The sequence below is a fragment of the Lissotriton helveticus genome, chromosome 10 (genome assembly GCF_964261635.1).
Source record: "Lissotriton helveticus chromosome 10, aLisHel1.1, whole genome shotgun sequence".
Lineage (NCBI taxonomy): Eukaryota > Metazoa > Chordata > Amphibia > Caudata > Salamandridae > Lissotriton > Lissotriton helveticus.
Window position 1 is genome coordinate 444,223,481 of NC_136071.1, and position 14,381 is coordinate 444,237,861.

Genomic DNA, 14,381 nt, shown 5'->3' on the forward strand with positions numbered 1-14,381 from the left:
TGAGCAATACACCGAAACGTGTTGACGCCATTACTCAAGTTAAATTCAAGGAACTACTTTGTCAGTACTTGTCTATGTGATTCTGACCTAGTTGTAAAGATTCTAATTAATTAACATCCTGATGAGTCAGGTCCACATCACGGGTTTCCGTCTTTTTTTGTGTATACTGTGTATATTTTTAATGTGATAATTGTTGAGGATATGATTTAATGTACAAATTGTATTGCTATTTTACTGTTTTTATAATATGCTCAAAAATAAATTATACTTTGTAATGAACATTTCGGGTTTCTTTATGATTGAGGGGTATTTGCATTGATAGCTATTGGATTCTCCGTATTATGGCACTGTAAATTACAACGTAGTGAAGCATGGACGAGTGAGCGTGATTGTGGTATTGAGCAATTCCAAGGGAATTACGAATTTTTGACATTTTACTGGTACCATGTCCCTTGGATAGCTGGGTCATTCCCTTCTCTCTTGACATGGATATTAGGGTTTCCCTGCCCATTGCACATCGTGGAAAAATGTTCAATCCATTGATCCTCAGATACAGCAATTTCTATTGAGGGGCACCCTCTCGTGATCGGAAAGCAGCACTATATTTTATTTGTGAGGCTATGTGGAGGGATTCCCATGCATCTTTCCTCAGGGCGTACTTTATTCCCATGAGGGCCACCCATATAATCCCTTCTTACCTGCCTGATGTTAGTAATATTTCTTGGTAGTTTGTGTAACTCGGGCTTCAAGATAGTGTCAGCTTGTGTACACTGTGTTGGACCAACCCTGGGGGCAGCCTTTTTTCGGTTTTGGGCATGTAATACTTCCTTTACCACAACTGCTACTACTTGGAAGGAGTATAAAATACTATCAGGAGTAGCTGACTCACTCAGGAAGGTGTCAAAGGCCAGTCTACATTCGGTTATCGGTTGTTTTAGGACAACTACGGGGTCCACCATGGACCAACGTAGAGTGTATCCACTTTATTGATTTTTACATCTGTCAGTGCCTGGTCGACCTGATCATCCCTTCCCAATTTGCTAGTAGGCAAAAAGACCGATATACACAGAAGGAAGTGGTCGCTCAGCGAATTATCTACTAGAAAGGAGTGCAGTCTGGGTGTGTGGGTATTTGACAATAATATATAGTCTAATGTTGAACATAGGCCTCTGCCATTAAACGTTTGGGGCATAGAAACGGGTCTGACACATAATTCATTTGCAAAGCCCAGGTCCAGAGTAAAGACCAATTCATTATACAACTCCCCTGTTCTGGAGTGGCAAAAGTGAGTGCGGCTTATACCTTCTTCATAATTAAAACCACATATTTTACCATCCTCATGGGAGCACAGAGTACAATTAAAAACACAGGCCAAAATTTGCATCCTATCTTTAGCATTATCATTGGACAATGATTTCAAATCATTACCCAGTTTCTTAACCACATTAAAAAGTCTGTCTGGTGGGATATTGTTATAAAGGTTAGCAAATACAATACAACGGTTTGCACTTAAACTCAGTATGATTAGTTGATAATACCTTTGCCCTAGGTAAGTCTCAATCTTATTTATTATTAACTTATTAGATATACAAGTGCAGAGCCCACCTTTAGCTCTGCCAAACAAACCCCCACAGCTTGCGAGTTAAATGTTTTGAATCCATTTATATGTATTGGTTCCTTCGCCTACGTTTCCTGGAAACACAGAATATCAAAATGTAATAGAAAATCACACCATAGTTGATTACTAATCTTAGAACGTAAACCTGATAAATTCCAGGGGATAAGACTACAGCCAGAACACTCGGAAGTACATGGGAATCTGGCAGTTACCAAGTTATGGGACTTAGGGTCACCGTCGCGAATGGGTACTTGGGCTAAAGACTGAAGATCATGCTATTCGGGGAAAGAAACCTGGTTATGTAGGTTAGAGGCGATATCTTGGGCTTCCTCCTCAGTTGAGGCTATGAATGACCTAAAATTTTCTTGCTCTATACTTGAGCTATGTTATCCTGCCTTAAAACCTTATCTCCAGAGTACCCATGTCGTCCACCCGCAGATCTTCAACAGTGGCTCTGAGGGGTCAGTCAGTTAATGTCTTCTAGAGTATTCAGAATATCAAAATGGTTACTGACTAGGACAGCATAAATTAACTGGTTTGCCCGAGTGAATCTCTCCTTCTCTGCAATATACCATGGGGGTCTAGGTGGTTGGTAGAAAACCCCCAAAGGTAGGATAATTATTCCCTTCGGTCTTACGGGCCAGTTACCAACCCTGTGTAGTATTGTCTGTACCAAACCTGGGGACCTGAATGTTAGCATTACACAATCTCCAGGGGAACTACACAATCTCCAGGTGAACTACACAATCTCCAGGTGAACTACACAATCTCCCGGTGATGACTTAATAGACTTTCCCACCAAACCAATCTGACGGGCCACCTTAAATTCTGAGAACAGCATATTGGTTATCCCCGCCCTTTTACTCAGAAAATGTAGGGATTTATTCCTCAATGATGACCAGTGCTCTATGTCACCGGGCAACAAGGGAGGGACATTGGCCAACACCACAGCATACAGATTTGCTTCTGGGGATAAATGCAGATTAGTGATTGGGCTGGGAGAAACTCTGATAAAAAATCTGGCCCCTTAAAATACCTGTGGTCTGGGCTCTCTCATCTTGAATATGACTTTCCCTAACAGGGAGGGCCTGGTTTGAAACATGCAGGGTCTGAGCGTGCCCAGTGCTCACACCATCTGTCACGTATGGGGTCTTGGTGTTGTTTGATGAGGTGGATGCTACTCTTGGACATGACAGTTCATCCTTAGCTATATTGCTGGATTTAGATATAGGGTTATGAGGTCTTGAAGGGGTTTAGAATGATATGCACCCCCATTCATATTATAGCTCTCAGTTTGACTATTGGAGGGAATAACCTCAGCCCTGCTTTGACAATTATCAGGGGGTGTTGAAGAGGGAATAGTCACAGGCTTTTTAAGATTAACTAGCCTGGCTTCCATTTGAGTTAGCTTTTGCATTACCGGGTCCAGAAGGGCTGATACCATTGACTCTAACCTTTTCCAAAAGTCTAACTTCTCCTGAATTGGGAATATTCCAGTTAACACTGCCTCCTTTGGTGCCGAAATAGGCACCCTGGTTAAAATCTTTACCGGCAGGTATAGTTTTGTGTTATAATGACTTTGGAAAGAGATGATTTTGTTTGTGGGTACCCTGCCCCTTCCTTTTCTTAAGTGGTGGTGCAAGGCTATTCCCAGGACTTATTTTTGCTTTCTGACCCCCTGGTGATTACAGTTGACCTAGTTGGTTGATCAATTATCTCGGAAACATTAGAAATTTCAAGGTTTGAGACCATAGAGTGCAACATGTTGGTGTGAGTAAAATTATCTTCATAGTTCGTCTGTAACACGGTCAGTAGTTACAGATCGGTTTTGGGAATTTTGGGGCTCTAGGGATAGTCTGCGCTCTGTTTAATCTCGTGTATGAGTGCTGACTCAGCCCTCAATAAGAAGGCATCCAGTGTCCCTACCACTCCCTGCCCAGTTCCAGATTTGGGCCTACTCATTTTTAAAGCCACCTCTATGCAAGCTCTAGTTCAGCTATATTAGTTTCACAATACCTTAAGATAAAAAAACTGTGATAATCGTCCCAGGATCGCAAAATGCCAATGATGTGGCCCAGCCCGGCCTCTTTCGGTCTCTGACAGGCTCAGACAGGATCGCCCAGGGGCTTCCCGCGTGCGTCTCGAGCTGCAGGGGTCGAGGAAGCGCTTTATAACGCGATGATCACGCCTCCCCCCACAGCAGCTGTGACTGGTTTAGGCGATGAGATGCACTCTGGGACTCAGAGTGCCACCAGGGCGTTATGGCGGCAGGGACCCGCACACCGAAAGAGCAGAAGGGCAGAGAGACAAGAGAACAGCCCGTAGCCCTCACAGGAAGGGTTTCCAGCAGCAGGCAAAGCGTAGGCACAAAATTAATCACCAGCGCACAAGCAATGATGTTTTAAGTGTCAAAAGTGGAACCTCTGTCCTGTAAGGTTCTGATATTTAGGGTTTTACATGAAGAGCACTTTGTTGCCAAATGTCTATCTTTACGGAGATAAAGCACACACTTTGTTTGAGGATCATGACAAACAACTCTCTTGCTCCACAGAAGTCACCAGGGTAGACGGGACTTTTCTTAGAAGACGGTCGTGTTAATGGAAATAACAGGTCTCTGGATTAGACACCCAGAAACCAAAGAACACACAAGACATCTTCTGGAAAGCGCAGCCATTGATGTAGTACCAGAGACAGAGAAAAATAAAAATCCGAATAAAAAATAATGTGCGGGAAGAGCTGAGAAGATTTCCATCAATTCTTCATCTAGGCAGTAGAATATTCGAAAGTTGGTACCCTTAAGGAGGGATGGAGCTTTGAGTGCACCCAGCCAATTTGCTGCAACTAGGGTCATAAAACTAGGCTGATGGGCTACTTATAGTCTATTGTTATGTTCAATTTGTTTGTATTGTTGGTTGCTGTACTGGGATACTGCTGTTAAACTTTTATTACTAAGGGTTTTCACACTCACGCCAGGGAACAATTCAAGCATGCAAATCTATGAAAGTTCTTACTACTGGCCAAGCTATTTTTGACTATGGGCTCTAAACGTGAGAATACTACACAGCTGCTGCTACTGTGTATTGTGCAGGCATGCTCAAATCCAGCCTCAAGGCAAATGCAATCAGGATGCATTCCAACCTAAGTTAAACAGCAATATTACTGTGATCTCACTATGCAAAGACCATGGCACTTTGGACCCTTGACTTCTGGCGAAGGACTTTGAAGACCAGCCCAAAAGGGTGCTGATTAAAAAGAACCCTGGAATTGTAATGAATGAGAACCTGCACCTCATAGCACAAGTAGCAGAAGTAGAGTGGCCATGCCATTTTCAATGATATTTTACAACAGATCTCATAATTCCTCCCTGAATCCAACCCTTGTTTAGTAGCAGGTTCTACAATCTTTTCAGGGGTGGGTGATTGTAACGGCTTCTACCTAGTAATGGGTAGAGTCAAATAACACCTACCTCTATTCACATAAAATAGCACCCAGATTGCTCAGAAACAGTGGTGTAATGGCTTGCCCCGGTACCCTCTCAACTCTGGTTGCCAGTGGAGAAATGCTTTCAGTTCAAAGCCCCTTGCAAAGTACTGAACCGCTGCCGGGATACAGACCCTGAATGTGTCCAATAGGTCCCAAGTCACTGTCCTGCTCGCTACCAACCTTCGTCATGCATTGCTCGCTACCAACCTTCGTCATGCAAGGATCCTCTTATGCCTAGTTCCTTTTGCAAAGAAGGACTGTGGGACAATTTTTTGGGGTACAGACAAATCATTTCACTAGTCACAAGAAACTCAAAATAGGGCATTCTCTTCCCAATTTAGCCCCAGGGAACACAAGGAATTCGTAATGTGTAACACGTTCTTTTCTAAGCTCTGTTTACCTACCGCCATTAACCCTTCATGTATGCAAACAATATAATTAAATACATATATAACACACCATCTAAACACCAATTACAATAAAAGCGATGTTTAACAAGGTAATTCATTTATCTAAGAAAGAAGATTTACAGTGTGCCTTGTTCACAGGGCAATTAAGATCTGTTACAATTTAAATAGTCACTGAAGGAACCAGAGAAAAAGATACAACACGTGTTTCGTGCAGGGCCCATTTCTGCTTCAGAAACTCAATGAGGCTGGAGACCTTCCTATGCAGCTCAACCATCATTCTAAGGGAAGACAGAAAGGAAAATCAAAAAACAAAGGAATATAAAGTTTTCAGATATATTTGTAATGTATTTCATTACTTAATGCTACCTAAAAGGAACACATATTTGCCTCCTTTCTCTATTCAGCCAGGATCTAAAAGATAATTATGTTGGGCTTGGACCCATTAACTGAGGAACAAGTTATTTACCTTTGGTAAATCTTTTTCTGTTAGAGATTCAACCCCTTTTGAATATTCCACAAACATTAGACTGGATCAAGAAGGAGTAGTTTCTGTCCTGTAACTCCAGTTCTGTAGTAGGGGTATCTCTGTTATAGTCATAATCTAGTGAATAGTCCCGCCCATGTGCGTGGACCCCAGAGCAATAAAAAATAATCTCTTAAAGTGTCGAAAAATGCAGACCTGCACAGACACTTAAGAGAGAATTAAAGACAGATAATGCAGCCTATAACACAGGCTACACTGTCCAGTACTTCAACTAGAAATTCCACCAAAAAAATCCACAAAACAGCAAAGCCTGTACAGATTTCCCTGCTTCAGCAGCAAAAAAAAACCTGGAATGATAGAGAGTAGGATCTGGACAGACAAGCCCCATAGGCTGCCATTATGTGGCTCAGAACAGGATACTGTGCCTTTAAGAGAACTTTCCAGAACTTCACAGTATCCCAGAATGCACTGCAGGTCGCTTTTACTTTCAGTTCTTTTTGAAGGCGCAACACGCCAGACCTGTAGCATTCCTTACATGAATATCTATCTCCACCGGGGAGGAGGGCGGGCGCTTACGACTATAACAGAGATACCCCTACTACAGAACTGGAGTTACAGGACAGAAACTACTCCTTCTGTAGTAGGGGATCTCTCTGTATAGTCATAATCTAGTGAATAGAATGGCAAGCCCATCCCCACACCAAAGCGGCGGTGGAGAAACGAGAAATAACACCACTATTGTGCGAACAGATTTGGCAGCGAAACCTGCCCAACCTGAGCGTCTGCTCTGGCATCAGTGTCCAGGCAGTAATGCTTAGCAAAGGTATGGACCGACTTCCAAGTGGCCGCCTTGCAGACTTCTGCAATTGGAACATTAAGGAGCGAAGCAGTCGTGGCAGCTTTGCCCCTGGTGGAATGAGCCTTAGGTTTACCCCCTAAGGTCTTATTAGCTTTTTGGTAACACAATTGTATGCAGGACACAATCCACCTCGAGATGGACTGCTTAGAGGTAGCAAGACCTGTCCTGACTGATCCATAATTGATAAACAATTGGTCCGACCTACGAATATCTTTGGTTTTATCCAGATAAAATTTCAACACCCTCCGAACATCCAGGGAATGTAAAGACCTTTCCGCTGGAGATGAAGGATTCTGAAAAAACGTAGGCAAAGTTATAGTCTGGTTGACATGAAAATCAGAAATAACCTTGGGAAGAAACTTAGGGTGAGTAGGCATAACAACCTTAGCAGCATGAAATACAGTATAAGGTTCTTGGCAACACAACGCCTGAATTTCACTCACCCTGCGGGCCGATGTAATGGCCACGAGGAACGTCGCCTTCCAGGACAGGTGCTGCAACAAAGCCTTATGAATACGTTCAAAAGGCTCCTTCATCAACCTGGACAGCACCACGTTCAGTTCCCATGAAGGCGAAGGAAGCCTGACAGGAGGAAACACTTTCTTCAAGCCTTCCAAAAAGTCCTTAAACACAGGGATCTGGAAGAAGGAAGTCTGTGAAGGGCATTTCCTGTAGGCAGTCAATGCAGCCAGATGGACCTTAATGGAATGGACATTAAGGCCAGACTGCGCTAGATGTAGAAGGTATGGAAGGATGACATCTTCCTTACATGTCGTCGGGTCATAGTTCTTGGACTTGCACCAGATACAAAACCTCTTCCACTTGTAAGCATACGAAGGACTAGTGGAAGGTCACTTAGCCTCCTTCAGTGTATCCATGCAATCTTCTGGGAGATTAAGATGGCCGTATTGCACTATCTAAGGAGCCATGCCGCCAAACTCAAAGACGAGAGGTTGGGGTGCAACATCTGCCCCCGAACTTCGTGAGAAGGTCCGGCCTGCACGGCAACTTCATGTGAGGAAGGAGAGACCGGTGAAGCAGGTCCGTGAACCACCACTGCCTGGGCCATTCCGGGGCAATCAGTATCATCCGCGCCCTGGACTGGGACAGCTTGATGAGAACCGTCGGAATCAGGGGAATGGGAGGAAAAGCGTAAAGAAAGCTGTTCGACCAGTTGATCCATAACGCATTCCCCAGTGTCCCCGGCTGGTAGTACCTAGAGGCGAAGTCTCGGCATTTGCTGTTTTCTGCGGTGGCGAACAGATCTACGTCTGGCGTTCCCCACCTTGCGAAGACTTCTCCTAGTACTTCGTCGTTTATGACCCATTCGTGGTTCTCCTGAATCAGTCTGCTCAGTGCGTCTGCCTGAACATTCTGCACACCTGGCAGAAGGGTGGCCGTTATCGCCAGTCCTCGGGCCAGAAGCCAGTGCCAGATCGCCTGCGCCTCCTGTGACAGGGTGCGCGATCTCGAACCCCCCTGCTTGTTGAGGTAATACATCGTGGTCGTATTGACCGTCTGAACAAGCAGAGAGTTGGTCTGGAAGGAGGGAAGAAAGGCTTTCAGTGCCAAGTGAACAGCTCTGAGTTCCAGGAAATTGATGTGGTACGTGGACTCCGTCGGGGACCACGTCCCTTGAATCTGTAAATCTCCGGAGTGCGCTCCCCAGCCCTGGAGAGAAGCATTAGTCACGATAGTCTGAGTGGGAATGTCCTTGTGGAAGGGAACTCTCCTGAGGAGATTCTCCGCTGAACACCACCACTTCAGAGACTGAAGAGCATGCAGAGACAGTCGTATCTTGACGTCCCAAGATCCTCTCCTCTGGTCCCACTGATCCTCCAAGCACTCCTGCAGCGGTCTCATGTGCAGCCGCGCGTGTGGCGTCAGGAAGATACAAGAGGCCATCGATCCCAGTAGAGAAGACACCTTCCTCACTGTTGTAGATGGAGTGGTCATAAGAGCCTGAGCCTCCCGAAGGAGTGATAATCGTCGCTCCTCCGAAGGAGACACGCTTGCTGACATCGTATCGATGGTGGTTCCCAGGTACTGAATGCACTGGACTGGAGTCGGGACAGACTTGGACATGTTGATGTGCAACCCCAGCTTGTTCAATAGAACGCACGTCTTCTGGAAGTGCGCTTGAGCTTCCGAGAAGGAGGAGGCCTTGATCAACCAATCGTCCAGGTACGGGTAGACAAACACCTTGTTCTTCCTCAGGTGTGCCGCAACCACTGCCATGCACTTCGAAAAAGTTCTGGGCGCAGACTTCAGCCCGAATGGAAGTACCGTGTACTGATAGTGATTGGTGCCGACTTGAAATTGCAGGAACTTCCTGTGTTTGAATGCAATGGGCACATGGAAGTACGCATCGTGTAGGTCTATTGCACATAGCCAGTCTCCCTGTTGCAGCTGAGGATAAATCTGATGCAACGACAGCATGCAAAACTTTTCTCTGCGAATCCACTTGTTTGCCTGTCGCAAGTACAGAATGGGCCTGAACTCGTTCTTGTCCTTCTTGCGGACCAGAAAGAACCGGGAGTACAGACCTCTTCCTCTTTGAGACAGAGGTACATCTTCTATCGCCTTTTTCCTCAACAGGATATCGGCCTCCGCCTGGAGCTCGCGCAGTTGATACTGCGAGCTGACAGGAGGAATCGATGGAGGGGGGCTGGTGAACCGAAGACTGTATCCATTGCAAACAATATTCAGCGCCCACTTGTCCTGAGTAATTTTTCTCCACTCTGCCAGAAAAAATTGAACGCTTCCCCCCACCGGAGCGGGTAACGGATGAAGGGGAAGTAACCGCTCAGGGTTGAGACCCGGCCGGGCCTTTGTTAGCTGTAGAGGACTGCTGTCCACCTCTATCCTTCTGGCGCTTCTGGAAGGGTCTCCGGAACTGCTGCTGTTGTTGCTGCTGCTATCCCGAAGACTGTCCTCGCCCTCTGCCCTGTGCACCGAACCGTCTCTGGAACGGTCGGTAGGACTTCTTTTCCTTGGGCTTCTCTAAGCCCACCGCCGTCAGGGTCTCTGCCTCCGCCTTCTTGCGGGTCATCTCATCATCGGCATGTTTTCCGAACAGTGTCTCTCCTGAGAACGGCAGATTGGCCACCCGCTGCTGGGCCTCCGGCTTGAGTGACGTGAGCCTGAGCCAAGCATGACGGCGCTGGGGTTGATCCCATGACAGTAACCATGGGCCCCCAAAAGAGAGATATCCGCAGCCCGCTGATGACCTGGTTTGAAACCAGCATCCCTTCCTTACCGATCTCTAGGAAGTCCTCCCTCTTGTCTCGTGGCAGAAGGTCCGTGAACTGTTGCAGGGAATCACACAGGGCACGGTCGTACCGCCCCAGCAAAGCCAAATGGTAGTGGAAGCAGTCCCACAAGCCTTCCTCCCAGCCGAGTCGATCCATCGACTTTCCTTATCAGGCGGCACGGTGGAGGACGGGGAGGTAGAGTGTAACTTCCTGGCCGCCGTCACTATAACTGAGTCGGGTACTGGATCCATTCGCAGGAAAGCCGGGTCCGAATCCGGGGCCCTGTACTTCTTCAGAAGTCGGGAGGGAGCGGCCTTCACCACCGCTGGCGTAAGGAACAGCTCCTCCGCAGGTTCCACCAAACCTGGCACTAATGGCAGCAGGGGGCGAGACAAATGCTTCTTGTGAAGTGTCTCAAATCAAATCATCTTTATTCGGTTTCCGTTTTTTTTTAAAACCATAAAAGTACATAAAAAGCACAATAAATATTTAAAAAATTACATTCAATTTTGATCAAACGATACATAAAAACTTATGTTAAACATCCACCTTATATCAGATATCAAAAAAAGGTTCATCTTCTAAAATTATAAGTTCAATCGATGCCTAATACAAAGTTTGAGATACTGTGCAACCGATTTAGTCATCAGTTTGTTTTCCAAAAATTGTAGTGCCAAGTAAGCAGGACGGCATCTGCGAATTTTTAGAACTTTTAGTACTGGTATTATCCATCGTTTGCGTAATGGTAAATAAAATTTGCAAAAGAATAAAACATGGATTGTGGACTGTGATGACATTGAATCACAAGGGCATGCTGTGATATTATGTGTCCAGTCATTTTGTTTCGGAAACAGAACCAAGTAGTGATATAAGTTAAACCTAAAACGGGTGAGAAGGAATTTTTCATATTGTGTTAAATCATACTGCAAATAAGGTTGGATGGTAGGGACCAACTGAATCATTAGGCAGTGCTGGACTGATGGCTTCCCTATTTCTGACAACAACCGAAGTTGGGATAAATGCGACATACAAATTGTTTTCAGTTCTTTTTTTGATATGTCTGTAACTGACAATGGATCATCAAAGAACCTCGGGAAACCAATGTCTATAAAAAAGGATTCCACGTAGGCCAACCATTTTATCTTTCTCATGTTATCTAATTTCAGACAATCCTGAATTATTGTTTTTGTGAGGTGGCACTCATCCGTGGTCCATATTCTGCGCCATAACATGATTGGTTGGATTTTGATGATGTCGGAAATAAAGTCGACCCCGAGTTCAAGATGACATCCGTACGTAGTTGTACTTCTCGGGACGGCCAATAGAAATCTGAAAAAAGAATTTTCGACTTTTTGCAGTTGCTCGACATTTGTCGTTCCCCATACCCCTGCTCCGAAGGTGGCAGTGCTTATGCATTTGGCGTTGTAGATCTTGATCATTTTGGTCGGAGGTCTTTTACCGAGGCGAAGAGAGAAGGCTTTTAATGCCCCGATTGTTCTTATGAGGGACAGTTTGAGAGTTTACTGCTTCTTTCCAATTTAAAGCCTCGTCCATAGTGATGCCTAGATAAGGGTACGTATTTGTTCTTTCAAGGGGTAGATTGTCCACATAGATAGTCTTTACTTTTTTCCCCTTGGTACCCGCGTGCATCACATACGTTTTTTTGATGTTAATTTTCAAGTTTAAGCTGGTCATAAAGGAGCAATAATTGTTTAGGGCCCGTTGAAGTTGGACAGAAGTTTGAGCAAGGATTACCGCATCGTCGGCATATAATAATGCAGGAATCTGCCGACGACCGGCTTCAGGGAAATCTTTTACGTCCTTTAGCATTGCGCTCTCGAGGCCGTTGGTATAGAGCGTGAATAAGAAGGGGGCCAGTACGCACCCTTGTCTGACCCCCTTCTGTATGGGAAAACTGTCTGTCTATTGTCCACCTGTCCCGAATCTAACCTTTCCCGTGGCTCCTGTATATAGTTCGCGGATAAAGTCAACAATTGATGGTTCGATCCCCATTTGCAGCATTATTCTCCAAAGTTTGGAGTGTTGTACACAGTCAAATGCTGCTGTGAGGTCGACGTAAACCATATGTAGGCAAGATCTTTTTGCGTTTACGTATTTTCCGACCAATAATGTTAACTTTAACACTTGATCCACTGTACTCAGTCCTGTCCGAAATCCATACTGCAGATCTGAGAGCACGCCATGTTCTTTCGACCACTCCTGGAGACGATCGAGAAGTATGCGCCCGCCATCTTTCCGATCGAATCCAGGAGGGAGATTGGACGATAACAGGAAGGACTATCCCTGTTGTCCTTCTTAAAAATGGGGACGAGTATCGAGGTGGACCAGGAGTCGGGGAGGTTAGTGTTCTTTGCCGCGTTTAGTACTTTATTAAGGAGAGGGGACCAAAGGTCGGGTAAAAGTTTATAGAAGTCCATTGGGACCGAGTCAGGTCCTGGTACTTTACCTGTTTTGGCCATTTTTAAGGCTTTTGTCGTTTCACTCAGTGTAAAGTGGATAGGTATTGGGTAATTCACAGGAAGAAGAGATCCCTGGACGGTTAAGTCTGCAGATTTATCCTCACCAAATACTCCTGAAAAATGTTGCACCCAGTCCTGTGCATTTATAGCTACGTCCAGGGAGGGAACATCGTTGTTGTCTTTTAGGAAGGTTTTTTTTACTATCTCCCAGAAGGCTGCGCTGTCTTTTAGAGAGCTGCTTTTTAGTAGTTGTATCCACAGATTTGCTTTCAGGTCCTTTTTTCTTTTCCTGATTGCTAGCGTATAAATTTTTTGTAGGTTTATTACCTCTTGTCTATTTCTATCTTTTTTTTGTTAAGGCCCTCTTTAGTTCGGAGTAAGCTTTGGTACATTCTGTGTCAAACCATCCTGTTCTTATTGCCTTATTAGGTTTATAAGGTTTGGTTAGTTAGTTTCTTATGTTCAGCAAGATCTCTTCATAGTTTGTCATAATCTCTATTGGAGATGTCGACGGATCTAGGCACTTGTCTATTTGGTTTTTACATGTGGTAATTATTCTTTTATTGACAGCTTCTTGATCTATTTTATTCCATTCGAGGGAATACCCATTTAATCTATCCAATGTTAGTAGTTCCTGATTGAGCGTTCCGAGTTTGACCTTATCTTTTTTCTTTCGGTAGATCAGTTCTTGGTAGGTCAATCTTAATGGAAAATGATCACTAAGTACATTGTTGAGCACCTCAAAGGTCTTAATACGTGTGGCTTTGTTGCTAGATATTAATATATAATCGATTAAAGTTTCAAGGCCTCTTCCATGAAAAGTAGGAGTGAATTGAGTTGTGGGAGTTTTTAACAAGTTGGCAAACCCTATATCTAGTTCGGCCATGATGGCCTGCATATTGTTACCTTCTGTGGTGTGGGAGAAGTGGGTGAGGCAATTTCCTTGTTCGTCAGGGGTCCCACAAATGAAGGTATTATTAACATTACATATGTGAAGGTTGAAATCTCCTCCCCAGATTATTGTGTGAGAAACCTTAGCGTACTTTATTTTGAGATCGTTGGTCTGATTCAAAATTTCGTTTAAGGTCTTAATCCACTCCGTCGTGTTCATATTATTATAAAAGTTAATGATGGTATAAACCTCATGATTGTTTCCTTGAAGATTAATGATCTGAAAATTTTGATGAAGTATTGTGGAGGTTGTTTCATGACATGGCCAGAGGTTAGAAATATATACTATTAATCCTCCTTTGCTTCTCCCTGAATTTGATCTTATTGCTTGAGAGAAGAATGTTTTGTATCCCAATAGGTGAATTGGGTTATTAAGCCATGTCTCCTGGAGACAAATAACATCATTTGATTCGATCAATTCAAGGAAACTTTTTTCTGCTTGTTTGATCGCTAGTCCCGCAACATTCCAGAAGAGCACCCTCTTATCGGGGTTCTCTAGAGTTGCGGTAGATGTCATATTCTGAGCAGTAATTTCTTCATGTTGAATGAATTGTGAATCAAATGTCATATTTAGGGCAGTTGCCTGCCGCTTTTGGGGTGTTTGTGATGTTAATGAGGGTCTTGTGTAAGCCTTAGAAGGACATTGTGAGTCCTGTGTCGTTTTTGCGTTGATTCGAGTTTTTAGCATCTTAGTTGATTCATTTGTCCTAATTTTTTGAGTATGGTGTTCTTTATTGGATAGATTACTTGAGGGAAGACTGGCTAAGTTGTTTAATGGGAGACTGTTTTTCAACACGGAAGTCTTATCATAGATCCGTGGTGATGGTCAGTCGACCATCTCC

The 14,381-nt window shown here is 44.4% G+C and overlaps 1 protein-coding gene across 1 annotated transcript in view; it reads right to left on the minus strand.

Moving 5' to 3' along the window:
* The window catches only part of CRAMP1 (cramped chromatin regulator 1), a 1,037,800-nt gene that overhangs the window by 611,547 nt on the left and 411,872 nt on the right, over positions 1-14,381 (minus strand). Inside the window, exon 9 of the mRNA XM_078662937.1 lies at positions 5,708-5,789. Within this exon, the coding sequence (XP_078519063.1) occupies positions 5,708-5,789 (82 nt within the window). The remainder of the gene's footprint in view (positions 1-5,707; positions 5,790-14,381) is intronic.